At 37.4% G+C, this 25,856-nt stretch overlaps 2 protein-coding genes across 2 annotated transcripts; one reads left to right on the forward strand and one right to left on the reverse strand.

Moving 5' to 3' along the window:
• The first annotated feature begins 2,182 nt into the window (after positions 1–2,182).
• On the forward strand, positions 2,183–2,695 carry LOC140233976 (interleukin 17-like protein). Its single transcript, XM_072314063.1, has one exon. The coding sequence runs from the start codon at positions 2,183–2,185 to the stop codon at positions 2,693–2,695; it is 513 nt and encodes a 170-aa protein (XP_072170164.1).
• A 10,191-nt stretch (positions 2,696–12,886) lies between these two features.
• LOC140233977 (interleukin-17D-like) lies at positions 12,887–13,426 on the reverse strand. Its single transcript, XM_072314064.1, has one exon. The coding sequence runs from the start codon at positions 13,424–13,426 to the stop codon at positions 12,887–12,889; it is 540 nt and encodes a 179-aa protein (XP_072170165.1).
• Positions 13,427–25,856: the final 12,430 nt, after the last annotated feature.

Consider the following 25,856-nt stretch of genomic DNA (forward strand, 5'->3'; position numbering starts at 1 on the left):
GAAAGGAGAGGTTTGTCTGATTTCACTAAAGGCTTACACAAAGTTAGTTCACCTGGATCATTGATCAGTAAGGCATGACAAAATACTTCTCACCGAGGTATAGGTGAACAGTGACAGTTCATGGTTGGTTACATGATTACATGATAGATTACATAATATGAAATGCGGCGATATTTATACGAAGGAATTTCACGTATTATACACGAACAATGACAGCGAAATTACTGATATTGAAAGAGTAACATTGTTTTTACAGGTTTCCTAAAAAAAATACAAGGACTTTAAACTTTGAATTTCAGAATTTCAGTCATTGCTCATATCAATGCCAGTGTTATCTTATACATTTTTTAAAAACTATTAAGGATCAAAGGTGGGAAATGTGTGTGTGTGTGTGTGTGTGTGTGTGTGTGTGTTTTGGTAACACCTCGTAGCTATTACATACTGAGGTGCTCTCCTTTGCAAAACATTTTGTTAAGACCACATTCATGTCGAAAATGATGCTCGACGTACGAATGAATGATCCACTCAGATGTAAATCAATGGGCACAGGTTGGAGGACTCCTAAATATAAATCCTCGGTGATACGTGTACAATTCAGATGACGGTACGCGACGACTTCGTCCAGGCAATGCATGTCTGATAATCCAACAAGTGTTTATCAAGCAAGTCACAGCTTCAATGTAGCAACGCCCACATAAATATGAATAAAGCAGGCCACATTTGTAGATGACTCGACTTTCCACCTGCAATCATATCTACAGACCTTATCTCCACAAGATACAGTGTATTACATGTCAGCAGGTAATATGGATCTAACTATAACAAGTCACTTAAGAGCGACGTTACTCTCAGAACGAATATGTTGGAGGTACAATTTCTCAGTGTTGCTTTGATCGGTTCCTTCATCCATCTGGAACTTTCCGTAAGGATCACCAACCTTTAGATTACAGAGCTTTCCACTCATCCATGACTCTTGTCTACTTTTATGCGTGACCTCATTTCTAAAAATAGCCCACACAGAACAATAAACATGTACTGTCATTTCATGTAAAGATATAGTTCAACAATGCAGTGTAATTGTACAAAAACAAACGAATGGGGGGGGGGGAATCATACGGTTGGACACAAATTCAGAAAGTTGCTGATTTGAAAGTGTCACATTATAAGGTTTCGTTACATAACATTTAATCAATGCTTCATTACTGTACTTTTCCTATTTTTTTTTTTTTTCGGTGCCTTTCTTATTTCCATTATGATTCAGATAAAAACTTCAACCTTGCCGGTTCATGAAGATTTAAGTCCACGTATCATGATCAAGTAGTCAAACAATAGAGCAAAAAAAAAATGTGCACGCACAGTGTCGAAGAGAGCACTTTGTACGGGGAGGGGGAGGGGGAGGTTTTATGGAAGGGAAATCCATGTATTTATTCCTCTATGTAATGGCATTTAAATAATTCTGAGACGGTTATCAAGACGAGTATACCCGCAAAAGAGATCCAATTATAGAATTAGAAAATCTGGGGAATTCCCACTCAGCATTTGGGTAGTTTCACATTTGAACAAGTACCTTGGTGATTAGCTAATTAGTAGCTAAAAATGGTACTCGCTTAATCTCTACGGTAGTTAATAGAAACTAGGAAGTACTGAGACACGTTGCATATTCTTGCAGTCGACGTTATATCCATCCGGAAAGTCGATGGTATAAAACTGGGCAGTGCGGAGTTTTCTCCATCATCTTCAATCTGCCTGCGATATCATCCACTCAACATCAGCCAGCACTTCGTCTCAAGCCTCTATCAACCGAAGAAGATACTTTGTTTTTGACACTGACTGACTTGAAGGGCTCGGAAGCAGCGAAGTCTTAAAGCCTCAACGAAAAAGAGGAGACCGTTAAAATCATCCTCAAAATGAACGTAAGTCCAAACTATATAGCTATTTAAGGACATTTTATCATCTATGTTTTCCATTCTTATGCATTTCATTACCAAAGTTTTTTTTTTTCCGACGTATGATCAAAATTCAGAATACGCACACATAGCAGATGATTTGATACAATAATTATCGTATTCTACTGAAAATGACAATGTTAATGTATGGTCCCTTTTTCTCAATGCCCTTTGTATTTTCTCTACAGACTCTATACCTCTTTACATCAGTGATTGCAGCGATATTCCAAACCGTCATGTCTTCACCAGTCCCTGTCACAACTCAGACATGTCTGCCCATAGACGCAGCTGACTCCCATCGCAGAGATCTGAACTCCAATCTCTTCTATCCCAAAGCCGCGGCATTCGCCATACAAAGTTTCAACGTCTCAACCAGTGACATGGGCTTGGCCGATACGTCAAGCTGTCCGTTTGATGGCGTCTCCAGCCCGCAGGACTGTCCCGTAGGAGCGAAACCAAATGCTGGAAGTCCGGAGATTATCAACCAAGACGGCTCATGTCCATGGACATACGTGGAATGCTTTGACCCCAACCGTATCCCAATGGCGATCACTATGGCCCAGTGTCAGTGTTCGGCATGTCTGGACCCTTACACACACGAAGCGGATCCAAACCTTCGTTGTCAACCTGTGATGTACAACATGAAAGTCCTGCAGAAGACACAGTGTGTGGATGGCCACTTCAGATACGAGCAGAGGACCCTTCAAGTCCCCGTGTCGTGCGCATGTATGCGCATGCGGCGTGTCTAGGGGTGCGTTTTCTAGTCACAAGACAGGCTCTCACTTAATGTATTCACTATTTCTCATAATACTATTTATTCTTTGTCTTGTTATGTATTCGCAATATAATGTCTATAAGAAATGCCTTGCTTTAATATATTCTCCTGCCCAAATTGCTCGTGAATCTAGTTTTCGTGAACACCTTGACGTTGATAAGGAAACCTACAATCTCAGCAACATTGATATGTCTTTTCTACAGCCAGACAACAAACTATGAACCTCCGCAGTAAAATTTATATATATATATATATATATATATATATATATATATAATGTGCAGTAATTCTACTATTTATTTGTTCTAGTAGGATAAACGAAGGTTTTCTCGACATTTTCAGGGTTTCTTCTATAAACAAAGAAATCTGAGATATTTTCGTTATAGTGTTAGTCAATATGCCGTCTTGCCTAGCACTGACGTGGTGAAATATTTATAGAGAACATTTGTAGAGAAACATCAGAAAATCTGAACATGTTGGTCATCACATTCTGCATATGTGATGACGTACATGATATGAGTATATCATGACCTAAGACAATTAGGAAAAAACAACAACAACAATGCTAACTCACTCTATTGCTGTTGTTCGACATGCATTATTTTTACAACATTCTTTATTTAAATGTCCTATGGACAATTTGTTTTCGTTTATGCCATGCAATTTCTCTTGTTTGTAATCACGCACATTAATGTACGTGAGTATCAAATTTTCATCTACTCAATGTTGAGTGCAGAAATCGAAGTCAAGTTTGACGTTACGCTTTAGTAGCCACCATGTGGTAACATATATCCAGGAAATTGATATTTTAATTCTTCTCTGTATACCCATCAATTGTACTTACCATCAATTTATTTTCAATGTACTGTCAGTTACAGAAAGTATTCTCTTCAACACACCTGTGATTCATGTACACGGTTTGGGAAATTCCTTGTAATAAATGAATTCTAAGTATGCCATTGTTTTCAAACAGCTAGACAGGACCACGTTCGAAAAAAAAAAAGGATTTCGAAAGTCATAATTACGAGGCTGCCATCACTGTCAATCACTTGTTTATTAATGATGACAGGCTCTTGCATTTTCTCCTGTCTGTACCTGGAAATAAGTGTATTGTTGATTTCTTTGATTTCATAGCTCTATGTCCAAATACTTAAAAGAATATGGTGATCGTTATATTATGAATATATTTTTGGTTGCTGTTGTTGTAAGATACTAGTACACGTGTAAAGTTGTCAGTTTCATGTACGATTTAAGTTGCAAAAATGCAGAAATAAAATCAAACTAAACTGAGCTAAACTGAATATGTGTCTGATAATCTTACATTTTTGACCGGCAATGAGAAAGACAGACAGAAAAAAAAAAACCCAGAGAGACAGGGAGACAGAGAGAGAGAGAGAGAGAGGAAGAATTCAGAAACGCCGTGCACGTACGTTGTTGTATACAATATTATAAAAATTATGCAATAAAATTCGTAACAAATAAGAAGTGAAGAGTTTGTTTGCAAAAACCGATAAGTCCATTTTTGAAGATTTTGAAGTACGATCTCTGTCACAAAGTACACAAAAATACCTTTTAAATGACATATTGGTCACTACATATAAAGGTATATTTTTGAAGTTATGGTCAAAAGAAGCAAACATTTTCTATTATTCTCTTTATTTTTCTTGACCTTTAATCGCAAATATCTCCATTTGGCAAATATGGACTTAATCGGTTTTTGCAAACAAACTCTTCAAGTATGCAGTTGTGTTGAAACTGGAAAATACCAGATATTTATAGACGTTATAAATGAACAATTCAAATATAACCTCTCTTTCTCAATAGGTGAAAGAAGCGTTTGATATCATAGATCATTGATATATACTAGACATATTTTTTTTCCTTTTATTTCCTAGAAGCTATCTCTGAATCAGGACAAAGGTGACAGGGTTGCATAGCTTAGAATATAAAGCACAATTGGGAAAACAAAGGTGTAGGACCTACCCATTTCTGAGAAGAGATGGTAACAGAAGGAAATAACAAATAGGGCCAATTTTCTGGACTACAAATGAAAGAAAGAGATGATATTTCCTGGAAAGAATCTGAGAGGATATGCTTTAATGTAGCGTGCACATTTACTTTTAACATCGTGCTCATGTCTTTCCATTGTTTCCTTGGTATTTTGTGTACATTTACATATCTATTCCCTTATATTATTATCTTGTAAAAGTGAAACTTAGTTTTTGATCTTCGTCCCAATATGATTCAAAGATTTTATCATGAACAACAAGATGAGCAGCAGATGACAATATTTGTAATAACAAAAACATAAATTACGCTAGGAAATTTGATAGCAGTATACTTAAAAAGCAAAACAGAAAGGGGAATAAAACATGTTTTTGTATACGTTTCATTCGATTGTTCCTCGGGGACATTGGTGCAGCTTATCAGCAGGTAATGTCCCTCATGACGGCCTCACACCCAACATTATACTATAGTAAATGGGTTAGTCAAATACCGGTTAGTGATTGGCTAAACACAGTCAAGTGATGGAGGAACATTGGTTATGTTCGCCCATGGGAGAACATTTTTGTAATATTCTCCCATGGGAAAACATTTTCACGTAACAAATGACAGAAGGACCCGCGCGCACAGTGAATTTGGCTCTGCGCGAGCGATCGAGTACGTTGTGCTGGCGGTTGACGTTGACGTATTTGACGTATTTGACTAACCTATATAATATAACAGATGATGACTTTAATTGTCGGGAACATGTACCAAACGTTCCACTCTCAGGGTTTGAAATGCTTTTCGGAAGGCGATATCCTTCGACTTCGTCTCGGGACTTATAACCTCCCTCAATAGCATTTCAAACCCTTCGGGTGGAACATTCGGTATGTTTACTCCCCCGCCAGTCATCATCTATATATTGATCCTCCTTTTTAATGTAACGTGTCTAAGTACTTTTCTCCGGTTCTTACTTATCACTTTGACAAGATTTCGAGAGTTCTTCACCAAAACCAATAGTTATCAAGATTTATCTATTATTTATTTATTCAAGATCATTAGTTGTAGAGCTATTGATGACAATTCAAAGTATTCAAATACCTACGTATCTTCATTTGTCAAAATATATTCAATCTTTCAATAGTCGTCACATAATATCTGTACTCCGCGAATGTCATTTTCCAAATCGGAAAAAAAAAATCTTTCCAGCAGTAAGAAACGTGGGAAGATTATGCTTACCAGGCCTCAGATGTTATTACTGCCGAAATGGCACTATGGCGCAATTATAGTTCGTCGGACTTTGCCGTTTCTCCAAAGGTCATTTCAGTATCAATTTCTTTGCCCTGTAAAGGGATACAGGATACTACTGATGCAGCATTACAAAATAAACCATCGTTCCCTAAATTTATGATGTGTTTGAGGTAGCGGATCTCCACCGTCCTATGGAGTCTTGGAACACATTAATTTTACGCTTACTTTAGGGAATCATTTAGGTGTTCTAATCCAGCATTAATGGCATAGATATCACTGTTTTGTTAATTACAAAACCGAAAGTTCACTCTCCGCCACGTGTAGGGTATGTAGGCAAACGTTAGAACCACTGACTCTCATCAATACATGTACCCTTCTACTAAATACAAATCGCTAATTTTTCTATTTCATGTCCAGTGCATCGGCGATTCTTAAAATAAAGAAACATACACTACTATCACTCTGCTTGGAGAATGGATGTATGTACATGAACAATTTGTAAGGGTTCTCATTGTGTCTTCCATTCCTAATTTTTGTCCATTTTTTATAAATATAGTTTTCATGTCATTTCTTTGTGTAATTCTACTTTTTTTTTCTTCTTTAGAGAAGGCTAAGGATATCATGCGAAATTTGGAGCGCTGATGATAGCATGTTGTACAGGGAATATCCCAACGCATATCGAGCAGGATAAATGAAATTATTTCTCTACAACACAAAAGGTAGTTGCATACCCTCAAGTTGATTAGTAAGAAACATATAAAAGACACACTTTCCATTTTCTTGAAGGTGGAGAAATTTCCATCTGACACGATGATATTTTAACCTGCCTATGTGGTATTTCCTCAATCATCTGGAACATGTTGCTTCAACTGAGCACAAGGCAGCGCTCTTTTCCAGAACTTGCCCATGCAGTACACCATGCTCTTCGCACCTGCCCACTGGAAACACCTTGAAAATATTTTTTTTTTCAAGCTACAGTAAGGAAGAGAAAAATTCCGAACTCAATCTAAAAAAAAAAATAATGTAAGTGTCAGCATCAGCATCATCATGGGCACAAGCTCTTTGTAGTAGAGCGGTTAAGCCATCAAATCACGAGAATTGTGCAAAATTTGACTAAAGCATGAAACTTTCACCAGTGTTAGTTCATACCATAAGATTTATTTTAAGATCGGGAGGTAAGTCTGATTTGACCTCTGATGACCTCCAGAGGTCAATGAACTTTAGATATCAGCATATTGATATTTGGAGACATTTGTGAATGATAGATGTGGTTATGATGCACTAAACATGCATTTTATTACAGAGAAATCATTTTCTGATTCAACAGAGCACTGACAGGTTTTTACCTTTGACCGCTGATGACCTCCAGAGGTCAATGAACTTTAAATATCAGAATATCGATGTTTTGAGACATTTGTGACTGATATATGTGGTTATGATACATTAAACATGCATCTACAAACTGTATACTTCAGGGAAACCATTTTCTGATTCCACAGAGCATTGACAGGTTTTTACCTTTGACCTCTGATGACCTTTAGAGGTCAATGACCTCAAAATATAATATTGATCTGTGATATCATTGGTTAATAGTAAACATTGGTAAGATGTACAATGTACAAAACAAGCATATCTGTCTTACAACGAAATTGTCTTCATATTCTACAGAGCAGACAGGTTTCTACCTTTGACCTCTGATGACCTTGAGAGGTCAATGACCTCAGATTATCAGAATATTGAACTATGACATCATTGGTTGGTGGTAAACATGGTAAAGATGTATAAAACAAGTATACCTGTTTTACAATGACATTGTCTTCATATTCCAAGGCACACAGACAAGTTTCTGCCGTTGACCTCTGATGATCTCGAGAGGTCAATGACCTCAAAGTATCAGAAACGTTTGGCATCATTGATGGTAAACATGATGATGTTCTAGAGAGCACTCATAGGCCCTGCTTATTAACGAGCCATTACCTTTCACCTATGAAAATCACACAAGGTCATAGACCTCCAATGAAATGTGTGGATATTGATATTGATATTTCGAGAGTTAATTGTTAATTGTTTATAATGTAGGGCTTACAAACCATGCAATTCTGGTACCAAAAAAAGTGGCTACTCATTCCGTAGAACTTTTCAGGTAATTATCTACATCGGGTATGTGCACAGAGCAAGGGGTGTCGATCTGTTTTCAGGTGGGGGGGGGGGGGGACTTGGCCAACTATGTGACCGTGCACCTCAAAATGAACATAAAGTCGCACACATTGATTTTGCGTGAGGACTGAAAATAAGTGAAATGGGTCAACCTAGCCTAACTTGACTTTTCATTTTTTCTGAAAGAGCGGGTCTTCTTTTACATTATGCTAAAAATTGGTATCATAAAACGGGCAGGAAAGTGTGTTTTTTTAGCAGTTTATCTCTAACATTTTTGGTAGAATAGTGTGATTAGGTGTGTCTTTAGAATCCCTTTTCCATTTCTGAAAAACCTTGTCCACACTCTCCACTTTCAACTCTAATAACTTTTGAAAGGATAGTGCTACTGCTTTGAAAGTTGGCATTAATTATGGACAGAATGTGTTAATGAGGCATGTTTAATTTCAGTTTAATCTGATAATCTCTTCATTGTTGTTACTCTAGTGGTTTACTTCCTGTTTTTTGTCCCATTCATCGCACAGCCAGCACGGTTTGGTAGAGATTAAGCGCTTAAATAGACACTGTACTTCAGAGCCTCTTTTCTCAGTTCACACTTTTCCTGAGTTTGTGCTTTCTTTCCAATATTTAGATAGGTTAGGATAGTCCATTTGATTTGAGTTATACATCATTTTAAAGCTTAAAGTCTGCTCTTTCAGAATATGGTCTTAACTGAAAATTCATGTCTGGCGACTTTTTGTTTGTTTTGAGGTGCAGGGTCACATATAGATCATCTATTCGTAATGCATTAAGGCATGGTTACTATAAACTAGACAATACTTTGTGACAAATCTTCAGCACTATATTTCAACATGCTGCAACATATGTGACACTTTCAGTGGTTATTTGTGGTAAACTGTAGTACATGCCCAGTCACTGTGTGACTTTTGGGTAAGAAACCACATAATCTAAATTTCACACTGTGAAAATTCGGCGGACACAATATTGCCACATACTACAATATGTGACACAATGTGGTTTTTGTGTGGCAAGCGCTGTATAGCAACTGTGATTAGTATGTGACTTTCGGGGAAGAACCACAAAGACAAGGATTCCACACTGTGGCAACTTTCACATACTACAGTGTGTGACACACTGTGGTCAAAGGTAAGCTCTGGTAACTGTGATTTATATCAGATTTAGCATGTGGTAAGTCACATGGTTTTAAATACACACTGCGCTCTTACATGAACACATCTTTCCCACAGACTGAAATATCACACAATGTGACTATTATATGGTGGCTGTGGTAACTGTATACTACTATATGGCTAGTAGGAGATAGACCACATAGTCCATCGTTTCACTGTGACATCTCTGTGGAGGTACTATTCCCATAGACTGCAATATGTGACACACTGTGACTATTATGTGGTAACTGCATGTCACCATATGATAAGTATGTGGTTAACCACAATTGAAAATAAATTGAAAATTAATACTATCACAACTCTATGAACACACCATGCCTACATACTGTAGCATATTACACACTATGATTATTATGTGGTAAGCTGTGGTAACTGTGTATGACTATCTGAGTTGTATGTGGTGAACCACAAAGTTTGTAATTTTGCACTGTGGCAAAACTGTGAACACACTATTTTCACACATTGTACACATAGTTAACTATGTGAACACAGTGTGGTAACACTGTGTTTGTTCCATAAGGTCATGGCTCACGTTCTCTTCGATATTTCAACTGCTCGTCGACAAGGTCCTCTCAATCTAGTTACCCATCACTGTCAGTTGTCCATAATTTTCACAGGCCTATTTTATTAGCGAGTGACAAAAGTTATGGAACGTCTTCTCTCAAAGGGAGAAAAATAAAGTCAACATTATTTCATATTTGTGTGTTGAAAACCCCGAGTTACAAATCGCGAATATTTCAAATCTTGGATCGAATGCATTCTTCACTTTGGAAGTAACCCTATTCAATTCTCTCATTCTCATTACCGGTAAATGGCATATTATAATATTTGTAAGTCTTGAAATGAAATCACAACCCAAGCTAAAAACTCCGTCCCTACCTTTTCAAAACTTTTGTCAAGTGAGATTAAAAAAATATTCTTTAACTAATTATCCAGCTCAAATCGCTCATTTTATCTTACCTTTTGAACGGAAACACTGCATTTTATTCGTCATTTTAATGTTTTTTTTTCACGATTTCTTCTTAACGAGTAGGCATTTGTGATGCGTGCTTGTTTCGTGCACTGGCTGTGTATACGCATATTACGTTTTTTGTGTTTCTTGAGTTAAATGTGTATGTCGATTGTGTGTGTGTGTGTGTCTTTTTTATTGTAAGTGGGTCTACATGATTACATCAAAATCCTGTGAATGATGTATGTATCTGCTCAGTCTGAGAGATAAGAAAATATTGACTCACTTCTCTTCTCTTCTCACTGAGCACACATCCTAAACCCTACACATATTCACTGAAAGAACATCACACACACACACACACACACACACACTCAGACACACAAACACACAACTAAATGCACACCCTTGCAACCACACGATCAAGCAAGCACATCCACATCAGATCTACATAGCCACACTCAAACTCTTACGCACACGTACAAATGTGAAAACAGAAAATGATACCGGTCACTTGTGGTTAAGCGCCGGGTTACTAAGCCAGACGTCGCACGTCAATCTGTATTCGATACATGTATGCATGTATACATGTATATATATATATCGTTATGTCATTTAAGTATTTGTAAACTCTTTGGTAAGTCAATAATGTGTTCAGACACGATACATTATCTTTAATGCTTTTTATTGTATTCAATAAGTTAGAGCCCTTTGTAGTATGTACATGCACGCACAGCATGTACGCACTATATATTGAGAAGTGCATCTTCCCACCCTATGAGAAACGGAAATTAGACATCTAACCATGTCTAAACACTCTTTACTTTAATTATCTAAGTTAAGTGTTTGTTTAATGGTTTGATATTACAGAAGTATGCATCTGACTTAAAATGCGACAAAAAAAAAACCACACACATTACTCCTTCGAAACCCCATCTACCTAAATGAGTCATTATAGTATACATAACAGTTTAATACAAAACATTACAGTCAGTTTATCGTACAGAGGTTTATAAATACAATGCATAAATTAACGAATAAATAGGTGGGATATAATATGTATAGATAAGTACATAGATATGTATAACTGCACACTTCAATAGGAATACAGCTTTTCTTCCAGAAGGTAACAACATATTGCCACATAGTGGATACTTGTAATGCATGACGTCAAACTTGACTTTTTTTTCCGTACTCAAACATTGAGTAATACAGACTACAAATTGTACATTTCTTTTACAGGCTTCGCGAATTACAATAAACATAGAACTCAAAAAGTAACAAACACACACAGAGATCACATCCTCATGACATATTATAGAAATGCAGGTTGGAATCTGTGACAAACTGGAACGATGATTAGATTTAAATTTGTACATTATGTGTTTAAAATATATAAAGAGAACTAATTGATCCATTTGTATACGGTAGTAGAATTTGGTTTTAAGCGTCTTACAGTATTCCCCTAACAAGCTGAAAGGCCAAGTTCACCTTCCTAGACATGTGGATTGAGTGAATGCAGCAATATTAGTAGAACACATCAGTGAGAGTTTGAGGAAAATTGGACAGCCTGTTCAAAAGTTATGAATTTTTGGAGTTTTTGCTCAGTCATTGCTTAAGGAGAAGATTACTATAGCTTGGATGTCACATGTTTATAACGATAATTTTATAAAGAAAACATAAAGAAAATTCAACATATTTTCACTTTTTCGCTTGATATTAGAACGCTTGACTTACCTCTTTCAGAAGGCTGGTGGGAATAATATTACCTTAAACATACATCAGTGACAGGTTGAGGAAATGTGCACTTTATTCCAAAAATTAAATGTGAAATTCTCTTTATATTTTCCTTATATCGTTGTATGCTTGTGACATCATACACCGTAGTAGTCTTCTTTCTCGTCCAGCAGTGTCTGCACACATGATTTAAAAACGCATAACTTTTGAACGGATTGTACAGTTTTCCCCAAACTTTCACTAATGTGTTCTCATGATATTGCTGCATTTACTTAATCCACATGTATATGAAGGTGGACTTGTCCTTTAAGACGAATACTGTTACACAGGAGATACATTGCAATTTTACATCACAAATCATCTTGAACAATTTACAGAATAATTCTACCTCTCGTCTTAATGAAAAAAAAAACAATCCTGAACTTCGAATCATCTATCTAACTACGGCAGCGGCTGTAATTGTTATTAAATCAAATTAAATGTTACTTTTTCCTTTTCGAATGTAATCGTCACTAATTTCAGATTTTCTGAATTTCCACTTTTCCGCTATAACGTATCAATCAATAATACCCATCGATATGCGATGAAATCATCGTCAAAAATGAACAGAGAAATGGATAAGCGTCATTTATACAAAAATACTTTTTGCCCATTTGCATAAAAGCCTGATTACATCAGTTGTTAAAAATAAGATAATAAATAATCTTAAGACAAAAAATATCTTAACAACAATTCAGTTTTAGTAAGAGCTAGATGACTCTTGTAGACGACAAGGTGTAAGGCAAGACTGGAGTTTAGCACATTTCACAAGAATGAGTAAAAATATTTGAATAGTCAATACTGAGTACATTGGAGCAAGAACTCAAGACATGGATATTTTACCAACAGCTGGCATCTATTATGCTCGTCTCATACGCATACAGGTACATGACACGGGGACTTGAAGGGTCTTCTGCTCGTACCGGAAGTGACCATCCACACACTGGGTTTTCTGCAGGACTTTCAGGTTGTACATCACAGGTTGACATCGAAGGTTGGGATCCACTTCGTGTGTGTAAGGATCCAGACATGCAGAACACTGACATTGGGCCATAGTGATCGCCATTGGAATCCGGTCGGCATCGAAGCATTCCACGTATGTCCATGGACACGAGCCGTCTTGGTTCATGATCTCTGGACTTCCAGCGTTTGGTTTCGCTCCTACGGGGCAGTTCTGCGGGCTGGAGACGCCATCCAACGGACAGCTTGACGTGTGGGCCAAGCCCATATCACTGGTTGAGAGGTTGAAACTTTGTACGGCGAATGCTGCCGCTTGAGGATAGAAAAGATTGGAGTTCAGTTCTCGTCGATGGGAATCAGCTGCGTCTATTGGCAGACATGTCTGAGAGGTGCTCGGGACTGGTGAAGATGTAACCGTCTGGAAGATGGCTGCTGCCATCGACGTAAGTAGAAGTAGGGTCTGATGAGGCAAAAATACGGAATGATAAGAGATTGGTCAATGATACGTCCATAACTCCATATGGATGAAATTATATCAAACTCATACCCATTTCCCGCTGCCCCTCTCGGTGAACCACCGGTGAAATTTTCAGTGCCCTCGTTTCACACCTACGACAATGCTCTCGGTGAATTTTGTTTGCAGCTTTCCCTAGACGTGTTTTTTTTTTTTTTTTTTTCTCACACTGCGGCCGATTCCAGCGGAAGTGTGTAATATGGCGCGACATTTGAACATGATACTTTACTATAATGGTTCGTACTCGTAATTCTCTAACTCCCACAGAACTTAACTGGAAAATAGTTAATTCAACTGCAACATTTAACAGGACAAACGACACGGCAACTCAAGTACTAATCTCAGTTTTGCGCAGCACTTATTTGTATACGGCATGCGTACAATACAACACGATCCAATACAATGCCGATGTATCTTCGTTCGCGAAGCAAAGCCATACTATACTATACTACGTCACACGAACGACATACTAGTCTTGTGTATGTTTTCTACATACACGCATTACGTGTGGATTAATTTGGGAGCTCGCGATTGATAGCTAGCGAAAAACGTGTCCATGACAGGAAACAAAGCATGACCTTGGATATAATCTGCATATTTCGCCCAGTGTTTCACCGAGACGACCTTTCACGCTGGGCGTTCCTCGGTGAACCACCGGTGGTTTCCCGTTGAACTATCGGTGTTTACCCAGGACGCTTCTAGGGTAAAAATTGCCCCAAATTTAATCGGTGTTTCACCTAGGCTTCCCCTAGGTTTCAACCGAGTTTCCTTTCACACTGCGGGGTTACCCGGGTGCCCCCGGGTGCACCCGGGGAAGATTTCCTTCAGCGGGAAAGGGGTATCTTTGCTTATGCCAACGCAGTAAATATAATAAGTGGAAAAAAACACTTGAATACTATTCGCATTTCAACTAGTAACGGAGTTTCAATGCAAATGGGAAATTATTTAAATAGAATACGTAGTTATGATAAATCTTGTCGTTCTGTTTCTTGTCATAGACTAATTACACACCGCTATTGCAAAAATACATTAACCTGAATTAATCGACAAATAAAAAATAAACTGATATCTAATACAAAAGGTTCATCACGACACAATTTTCGAGTGTTTGCTAGATGAAAAACGAGCGCAGGCTGTCAACTGAAATACCATGTGGAATTGTAGTTGCAACAATACCAACTGTCAATGTCAGGTGTAATGGTAAGATAATCATAATGGCACGACTCTTCTTGAATGTCAAACTAAAGTTGTGGTAGGACTTACATTCATTTTGAGCGTGGTGTTGAAGTCCTTTTGTTTCTTGGAGTGTAACGTGCCTATCCAATTAGCCGTTTTACACGAGTCCTCTCCACGCAGCAAGTTGACGTCGAGGTGTCTTCCAGGCAAGAAATGCTCGGTGATATTAACTGGATGCCCTAGTATACAGGCTTAAGATGATGGAGAAAACTCCACACTGACGATTTTTATACCATCAGCTTACCGGATGGAGATTATGTCACCTGTACGGACACGGAACTTGTTTTTATTCTTCCTAGTTTCCTCCCACTATCACAGACATCCCGAGACTATTATTTGTGCCGTTTAAACAAAGGCCTATCGTCTGTACAACCTCTTCAGATATGAAACCTCTCCATGGACAAGGGAATTCCCTGGAGATGGCGCTTTAATTACATTATGTACATAAAGATCCAAAAATAGTCGCCTTTCAAATGCACTTATTGTCCTACTTAAAACAAAAATAACAAATTGGAATTTTTCTAATGATCGAATACTTAATATTTTAAGAACTGAACAGAGCACTATTAAACAAAAGTACTCATTGCACGAATACGAAAGAAAACTTTTAAAGTCATTATTTGGTGACACAGATCTCTGATGAAATGTTTCAGATAAAGAGAAACCCTGAATTAAACAGTTTGTAACTCTAAAGGATCTTCTGGAAATATTTGAAAAAGAAAAAAAAAAACATTTATGAGAGAAACTCAAACACACAAGTAAAGATGTTGATGCAAAAGGGAAATTAAGAGTCCCAGAAAATTTACCAGCGGGAACATTATTTCTGCTTTTGCAGTGGGAAAGACCGAAGCCGTACAAACGGAAGCAAGGCCAATGATTTATACAAAGACGGATATCTTATTGATAACTTATTGATATATCAAGAAAACAAGTGAACATCAGAATCTGACTTTTTGAGGTGAAAAGTATAGTGAATGATAAATAGCAACTAAAATATAATGATGTCGACTAAAATAAAAAGATGTTCTCCCCCTAGAAAAGGAAATGTAGGGTAGGGTCTGCCCCTCCCCCTCCTTCCGGTTTCGCCACCCTTGCTACGCTTTACACACATATAATTGAGACATGAAAGGTGTTCGCAATTACATTCAAAACACTGCAAATAACCCTGCTGGAAAGAACACAGTGTCCCACAATGTAAAACACTATGTGAAACACAGTTTGAAAATATTGTAAACAGAGTGTGGAATCTCTTCACATTGATGAATTCGAACATATCGACAGTGTGAACACATTGTGAATCATCAATATTCATAGGTATGAATCATTATTTCACAGTGTGGAACACAACGAATACCCTGTGAAAAACCATATCGTCGCTGGGGCGACAAGACCTCGTATCTCAAAAATGTCAAATGTTCAGGAGAGCCAAAAAACATGGCGGCCAAAGCACTATACTGAATGGGATAGCCGTTCCTTTGACATGCCGTGGTGGCTTCATTTTTGGGGTAAGACAGCTGGGATTTGGACAGGACATCACTTAACCGATTATTTGACCACTAATGCAAAAAAGTCATTTTCACCAAAATTTGAGATACAAGGTCTTGTCACCCCAGCGACGATATCACAGTGTGAAATAATCTCCAGACTGTTAAATTCGAGCGTTTTTTTCATAGTAGACTTTTTGAACACAGTGTAAACGCATTGTGCGACACTGCGTTCTTTTCAGTACGGAAGGACAAAGGACACTACTTTGTATCTGCCATTTTAAACCAGGACATCGAAAGGATAATATCGTGTCATATCTACTTCACTCCGTCTCTATTTCTCTTCCTAGAACATGCTTATAAACTTAAACATCAAACGAGGTAAATACATCGACATATCTTCCTTCAATTTCTAACACAAGTCTTATGATGCTATGATCAAGAGAAAGTCGCTGCGATGAAACAATTACTCCTGTAATGTAAAGCCATTAAGTGCAAGTCATTTTCCAATGTAAAGAAAAAGGAGAAAAATCCTCCTTCATTGATCTTAACCTTCTTCACTTTTCAATAAGAAATAATATTTTGTTTAATATCGTCTTAAAGAGAATAATCTATTGGTATGCTTCAGTGCAAAGTCACTGCAAAAAGTATTGTGCAAATATCTTTTGTCTCTATTGCTTGAAATCTTCGTCATTTTTAATAAGCCTGCAAGTTGTTTTGAATTATAACAAAGTTGTTCATTTTGGTGTACATCTTACGCCAATGATATTGTATTTTTTAGGTGAAAAAGAATGGGCATTAACAATTCCATGGTCTCGTTTACGATATCATGGAAAGACTTCATGAACATCTTCATGACTCCAAGAGCGCCACCTAAAATACATGTAACAGACTGCATAGCAGTCAAAGATTTGAAGGACAACAAACCTGCTTTTTTTAACAGCTTGTTTTGTCAGCATACCTTAAAGGGACTGTACAGTACTAGTTGAGGTGGGGATTCATGTTTTGAACATTCCTAAGTGAGATAATGAGAAACCTCTTATGAAATATGAAAGAGCATGTAATTTTAAGAAGGATTCAACGTTTATTTGATGAAAATTGGTTTTCAAATGGCTGGGATATCCAAAAAGTGATAATAATAATAATAAAAGGCGACAGGCCACGCCTTTTATTAGGATCTCTTTGTTTCACCTTGTTTTTGGATATCAGCCATTTCAAAACCGATTTTCATCAAATAAACTTTTGATACCCCTTGGAATCGCATGCTCTTTGACATCTCATAGCGTGGTTTCTGAATATCTCACAAAACGTTCAAAACTAAATCCTCACCTCAACCAGAACTGTACACACCCTTTAAAGGCAGCCGGTCGTCGCAGGCGATTCGCAGCTCAGTAGAAAAGCACGACAAACTGCTCCTCCCGTTATTGTACCCCCGTACGTACCGAATGCCGAACACGACGCTACGCAGCGCACCAGCGAAAACCTGATGGGGCACGAGCGCCGCGCGAGCTGTCCACTGTAATTTCAACATGGACGCCCGAATACCTACCGAATGGGGCCGAATGGGTGCATGCACAAAACCGCACGACAGCCATGCGCATGAAAATCTCTCCCGGTCCGCGACACAACAAGTGAGAGCTGTAGGGTGTACGTACGTACGTATCTGGCTCCAGTCTCTGTTTATATGCACTATGGTGCCAATTTCAGCAATCTAGGCAATAATATTTAAAAATGTCTGAAAATATTATATAACAATATCATAAATTATTCATATAAATTACGTTGTTTAATATTTGGTATTTATAAATATGCTTTGATGAAGAAATATTAAAACTCTAAGCTTCATGTATAGCAAGTTGCAATGCATATGGCCATATGGCAGGTTGTTATGATCTCATCGTGCAATGTTGTCTGCTGCGTCAGCTGCATGTGTTATACGTACAGCTTACAGTACGTTGGGCCGGATCGTAACATAACAAAGTTGATAGAAAATCGTCGGTACCGGTATGTCAGTATCAATATTGTGTGTGGTATGCGAGTACTGTTTGCAATAAAAAGTGCTGTACTGTTTCGGCTTAGCCTTGGCTTTGGTTTAGTAATGAAACCTCACAATGGAGATCAAACAGCCGTCCAACTCGAGGCAACGTATCTACTTGTTTGACGCTATCGACGAGTGGAGAACGCAGAGAGACGTGTTCTTAGCTGGAGGACAAGTAAGAGACCAGAGGGGGAGGCTTCAGCGTCAGCGTGCCGATGAAAATTTTGCTTTCCACTTGCTGGAGTTGCATGAACAGTTTTGCAGGAATTTTTATTTAGAATGTGCAAATTCGTGTTACGACATGCACGGTGGAATTGTGTTGCCACGGCTTACGCCAATCAAGCAACCCCAGCTGGCCAAGTCAACAACTTCAAGGAATCCAGATCCAGATGATGTGTAAGTAGAAGTCTACACATGAATCAGTGATTGAAGTGGAATGACTTTTTCTAATCTAGTATCAGTAACTTTAGGGCATTTGCGTTTGATCGACAAGTAGGCCTATTTTTCTATGTATAATTCCGCGTTCTCATTTATGTCAAATTATGATAATGCCGTAATTGAAATGACATTTGCTGGGTCAGTTTAATGTCATTAGTCCCATTAAATGAGAAGTTTTTCATATCAATCATGTCATGCAAATTCCCCAAGAATATGATTTAGGATTTGCAAATAAATTTAAAAAAAAATGAATAGATCTATCGCAAGCTCCATCATACATGTAGTCTAACCCAATAGATCTGGTAGAACTCTAACGTTTAAACAGGGGAACTAAAGGTTCAAAGATGATAGATCTAACAATAATAGATTCTAGTTTAGGCCCTACTTCGACTTGAAGGTATGTCGGTTGGTGCACGGCCCCCTTCTATCACGGCCATAGCCCGACCAGACACTGTTACGCTATGCGAAAACTCGACGTACCATGTGCAGCGACTGGGCTGTGTATAGTTATCACGGCCACAGTTACACTGTGCAGTGCAACTGTGGCCGTTGGCCCTGCACGGGCACAGTCGCTTCCGGTCCCCGTCCTGAATTTACACACGCCAGGGCAAGTATGGTTGGACCTACTACTAATCGACCGCCTAATGTTTATCTGCTTGATAAGAATATTTAACACTGAAATTCACGTAAAAAAACTTGACCTACGTGATTGAGAAAATCCAGCTCTATCAAATGCCGTTGTTCCGTTTTCGATTCGAAGTTTCAGTGCAAAAATATCGCCGACGAACTTGCGTGGCCTCGTTTCAGCTCCCCGCGGTAAATCGCGTTAATAGGATCGACCGCTGTTTTTGCATTGACAATGCACGCAAAAAGAGTTGTATTGAACACCGTGTTGTACGAAGCTTTTTAGAAGCCTTTTTAGAAACTTCCATAGACGTTACATTGTGCTGTCATTACGATTCGGTGAAAATATTCATTCGAAATTTTGTCCTTGATTAAAACCATTAATGAACAATGAATTATCTCGTTTTCCCACACCATCCTCATCTACATTCAAAGCCAATCCATTTTTATGTGCTTTGCGCGCAGAGAAGTACGTACTAAGTGTTCAGTGCGCGAATTATACGCGGTCGGTTTCAATAAGGGTGGTCGATATGTAGTAGGGCTACACAAGACACTGGGTCTCCGACCCAATCGTCCGCGTTCAGAATGGACAACTCGGCGGTAATATCCGCTACCCATGACGATGTGTCATCGTCCATGATGGCCACCCTACCTATATATAATCTGATCTGACGATTACAGTGTAGTTAACGACTGACGACGATCGACGGTGCGATGAAGAGAAGGCGTACACTGTAGTCGTACAAGTATAGGCAGCTAGCTACTATAGCTCATGCGAACATTTCATTTCATTTCATTTCATTCATTTATTTATGCACGGCACATACTTCAGCCCCGAAGGCTGTTCTTCCGCAGGTCCGTGCGGATAAAAAATACAACATAGATATACATTTTATACAGAAATGAACAAAGAAACCAAACAAACAAAAACAAAACTCATACTTAAAAACCGAAAAAAAAAAACATATAGAAAAAACATATAAAAAAAACATAATAACATGTTGATGAAACTGCGGCACACATTTCGACAGAAACAAACATGATCAATCAAAGATAACCATGTACAATTATACAAATGATCGCCGTAGTTTAAAATGAAAGAGACAAAAAAAAAATGAGAGTTCGGGAGAGAGAGAGAATGAAGGAGACAGACAGAAAGAGAAACAGAGAGAGAGAGAGAGAGAGAGAGGAGAGATAGGGAGAGAGAAGCACATACAAAGTATTGCATCACACAGTACCGTACCATACATTCAATTCACATTACACAAAACGTACTCCCAGCGCTCAGATCAATCAAGCGAGCAAACGAGATACTATAGCGCGATACATTGCTTTAGGGATGTCTTGCGCACACACACACTTCGCTTCGTAGCAACTTCGGAAGCGAGTTTACGTGCTGCCGCCCGCGGCTGAAATATGTCCATGTATCCTCGCGACTGGGTGTCTTTAATACAGATCCGAGACATGGACCATTAAAGAGGCCCTGCAGGACCGGCTTGATGTCACATGCAGCCGGCTTTTTATGAGCAGGATATCAGTCGGAGAGATCACAAATCAAGAAAAGAAATCCATCGAGATATTTCATTCGCGTTTTTCTTTTTTTTTTTTCTCTCTCTCTCATCCGCTTGTAAAGACATTACTTCAACATTAAGATGTTTCCGGAAAAAAAAAATTAATGTAAATTATGTACTACAATCGGTCTTTAAAATATGCATTTTAGTTTTCCCCTCGTTTTCCAGCATCCATTTCAATTTCTGAAACACTCCAGATACCCCGCAAAAAACAACAACAGATATTTGTTCCTTTTATCCTCCCCTGTTTTATTCCTTAGAATGAAGACTTTGTAAATAGTTCAAAATTCAAAATTTACCAAATAAATCAGCTTTCAGTGAATGAAAATTCTCTGCTTTAACCTTCCATTAACTTCTTGAATCTTTCGGGAAAAGACATAATATATATCTATTCATCTTACAGTACAAGAGAACATGTTGGAAGTCTTTCCTGCAATCACAAATATTCAGTAAATCTCTGTCACTAAATCTCTAGACAAACGGTTTTTTTTTTTTAACCGATAAAGTATTATAACATAAAACAGATTCCTTTCATGCGTTTTGCGTTCTGTGTGACTCTTTTCAAAATATTCCCTCCTAATTTACATTCAAATGTTATGATCTTATTCACAATACAACCCTGTCAAGAGGAATTCAATGAAAATGTTTCCCTGACAAACTATCAAAGGACTTTTGCTTTCGTCCGACAGTTATACTTGGTACTATACACATGTTGGTATCGCAGATTTTATTTTAATTCAAAATAATGAAGAAAAAAAATAACATTCTTTATCATATCTAATAAATTATATCTTCTGTTGACAACAAATTACTGAGTCCAGTACAGATATCATTCAGATGCGTAAAATAATCACTCTATTTACCTATTTTTATTCAAACCACGCTTGAGCTTCATAACAAATGTATTTATCATACATATACCATGAAATCTCCTAATCAAATAGAAAAAAAAAATGTATCATCCCGACAATGTAATAATTGACCACGCACATAATAAAATATCGCATAAGTTGAATGTCCTTATAAAGGACCTAAGATATTTTAGGGTTTTTTGATAGTCAGCAATGTTAATTTTTACATCTTTTTCGGAGACAGTGCCGAATTAAATAATGATTTCTCATACTGAATATAGTCGTAGAACACAATTGTCTCTGTTTCCGTGTAAAGGAATATATGTCCGATGTAATTTCTTTGAGGTTATCCTGCCCATGCAGACAAGGGAGACCTCTGAACTATACTAATTGCATTGCACGAGATATTGAGCATGAAATATCCGACTTCCAAACTCTGATGACTGACAGAAATATTTGGCATGGCATTGTGCCTCTATGTCTAATGCGTATGTCAAGCAGTAGTTAATGGTATTCACTTCGTATTAAACAATAACTGACTCAAAACCGTTTGGTACAATGCAACAACACACATATCTAATTATTTAGCAATAAATGTAAAACTTTATCAAAAAATATCATTTCGTAAAATTTGCATATCTTTTAATGATATCAGTATTTTTGCCCTCTACCCCTGACATTTTCACTCTTTATATTTTACCAGTTTTATTTTTACCTGGCACCAAGTTGCCTTGCATGAATATGTGTGTCTTGATGACCTGTACTTTCACATGCATTCCGCACTTTTATAACATTACGGATGTTGTGGTAGACCGGTTCTTCGTTTGTTATATAGTTTATTATTCTTTGAGTAGACGGAAACGTAAGTTCTCTTCTGTGAAATCAAAACTATGCGGAATTCTCAGAAGTGTTTGATGTCATTGTTGCACCGTTGACGTATATAGTTGTCTGAAGTCCGAAGTTGTAAATATATCTCTTTCTATTTGGGAGTAACCCATGTGCTGGCGCTATAGTTATTTCTTATTTTGATGCAGTTACTTCTCCTTATCTGTTTATGATTTATCGGTAATGATTGTCTAGAAGACATACAAAGCCGTATGAAAGTCAATTCGTTATTTGCATTCGGTTGTTGTTTTTTCGCCATTTACTTAGCTTTAGTTTATTCGATGTGACGAAATTAAATCATAACAATGACCAGGTTTCTCAATTTTTACGGTGTTGTACTTAGGGCCGCTTCCTTTGTATTCACATCTTTAAAAATAATATCACCATAATATCTCAACAGTATGTAGACTCAGTTTACATAATTAATGGTCACGATAACTGCTGATCAGCAAAGTAACTTGACCTTACTGGAGGGAAGCGTCAAAGTTTTTACAAATTTATTCGACATGTGGATGATCACGGCGGAGAAATATTTGTTATAGAAAAGACAATTAACGAAGAGAAAGAAGGATATCACTTCTGAACATCTGATGGGACACTAGCTCATTTGGATCATTATCTCCAAAAATAACTATTGATTACTTTTTTGATTCTCCAATGATACATCCAAAATATTGCTTTTTCTTAGGTCACTCCTTATGAAGCTTTTCATGTGAAAGATCGTATTCAAAACCTTTTGTCAACTGTTTGTTGTCTAATTATGTATACTGTATCCATCCCTCAAGGAATAGTCATAGTGTTGCCACATAGTAAAACACATTGTGATTTACAGTGCGAAACGCAATGTGTTATGTCACACTATGGTTACCTGTTAAATTGGGACATTATTGTTGTAATGCTGTGTTCTTATCACACTGTGGAAAATCACAGGGTGGATACTGTGGTAGGTAACACGGTATGTCAAACTGAGGCATCCCATACTGTGTTATCTACCACAGTCTCTCGCACTGTGTTATCTACCACAGTCTTTCACTCTGTGTTATCAACCACAGTCGGAAAAAAAAATAATCTTGGACAATCAATAGCCATAATGAAATGTACCAGAATTGACCTAATAGGCGAGTGATGAATTTCAGGACAAACATGTCCCAACCTATATAACCTGTCCTTCTTCTAATATATTATAACCTCACACAACTCATACGGCCTACTACCATTCTAGTCCTAAATAGATCTAGAATAGTCATCCTATTCTTAGTTTGTCATCGGGTGTATCAGTATATATATATATATATATATATATATGAAGAGTTTGTTTGCAAAAACCGATAAGTCCATATTTGCCAAATGGAGATATTTGCGATTAAACGTCAAGAAAAATAAGCGAATAATAAGAAGATTTTTGCTTCTTTTGACCGTAACTTCAAAAAAATACCTTTATATGTAGTGACCAATATATCATTTAAAAGGTATTATTTTGAACTTTATGACAGAGATCGTACTTCAAAATCTTCAAAAATGGACTTATCGGTTTTTGCAAACAAACCCTTCATATGTTTATGAAGAGTTTGTTTGCAAAAAACGATAAGTCCATAATTTGCAATTGGAGATATTTTCGATTAAAGGTCAAGAAAAATAAAGAAAATAATACGAAAATTTTGGCTTGTTTTGACCATAACTTCAAAAATGTACCTTTATATGTAGTGACCAATATATCAATTAAAAGGTATTATTTTGTACTTTATGACAGAGACTGTACTTATAAAACTTAAAAAATGGACTTATCGGTTTTTGCGAACAAACTCTTCATATATATTATATATATATATATATATATATATATATATATATATATAGACCATCTATTCGTAATGCATTAAGGCATGGTTACCAACTAGACAATACTTTACTATCAACATATGCAATTACACTTTCATAACAAAATTTATGACATTGGGAATATTATAACATTATCAGACAATCTATGATAAAGTTCAAAGTAAGTCCCATCATAAATACTCTGAAATAAAAGGCCTTTTATGTATTTTCTAAAAATTTTATTGCTTTTAATGAATATTCATAACCTGTGTAAAAATTTGTGCCACAGGGTTACCACAGGAGTACCAAAGGAATACCATAGGAATATTACAGAAATACCACATGAAGTATCACATACTGTACCTCAGCACTCCAACTTAATGGGTAATACTGCAGGAGCATATGCCAGGTTAAATACTGTGTAAATCAATTGCTATGATTCAAAGCATTACTCAGTTGTCAATTAAATTTTGGAATATGTTTGTGGTATGTTTGTTTGTTAGTTTATTCCAGTAGGACCTACTGCTGTGTGTTACTCCTGTGAGGTACTGCTGTGTGGTACATTGTATTGTCTTGTGATAGTCCTGCGATACTGTGATTAGTTTGTGACTTTTGGGTAAGAACCACATAGACTAGAATTCCACACTGTGGCAACTCTGTGGGCACACAAAATTTCACATATTACAGTATGTGACACACTTTGGCCAATGGTAAGCTGTGGTAGCTGTGATTTCTATCAGATTTAGCATGTGGTAAGTCACATAGTTTTAAATACACACTGTGCTCTTACGTGAACACATCTTTCCCACAAACTGATAATATGTAACACACTGTGGCTATTGTGTGGTAGCTGTGGTAACTGTATACTTCTATGTGGCTAGTAGGAGATAAACCACATAGTCCATCGTTTCACACTGTGACATCTTTGTGGAGGCACTATTCCCATAGACTGCAATATGTGACACACTGTCTCCATATGAAAAGTATGTGGTTAACCACATAGTCTGAAAATTCATCCTATGACAACTCTATGAACACACCATGCCCACATACTGCAGCATATTACACACTGGGACCATTATGTGGTAAGCTGTGGTAAGCTGTGGTAACTGTGTATGACTACGTGAGTTTTATGTGGTGAACCACATTTCACACTGTGCCAAAACTGTGAACACACTATATTCACACATTTTACACATAGTTAACTGTGTGAATACAGTGTGGCAACACTGTGTTTGTTCCACAAAGGCATGGCTCACGTTCTCTTCGATATTCCGACTGCTCGTCGACAAGGTCCTCTAAAACTAGTTACCCATCACTGTCAGTTGTCCATAATTTTCACAGGCCTATTTTATTAGCGAGGGACAAAAGTTATGAAACGTCTTCTCTCAAATTGTTTCAGCTGAGCAG

Source organism: Diadema setosum, chromosome 10, assembly GCF_964275005.1.
Source record: "Diadema setosum chromosome 10, eeDiaSeto1, whole genome shotgun sequence".
Lineage (NCBI taxonomy): Eukaryota > Metazoa > Echinodermata > Echinoidea > Diadematoida > Diadematidae > Diadema > Diadema setosum.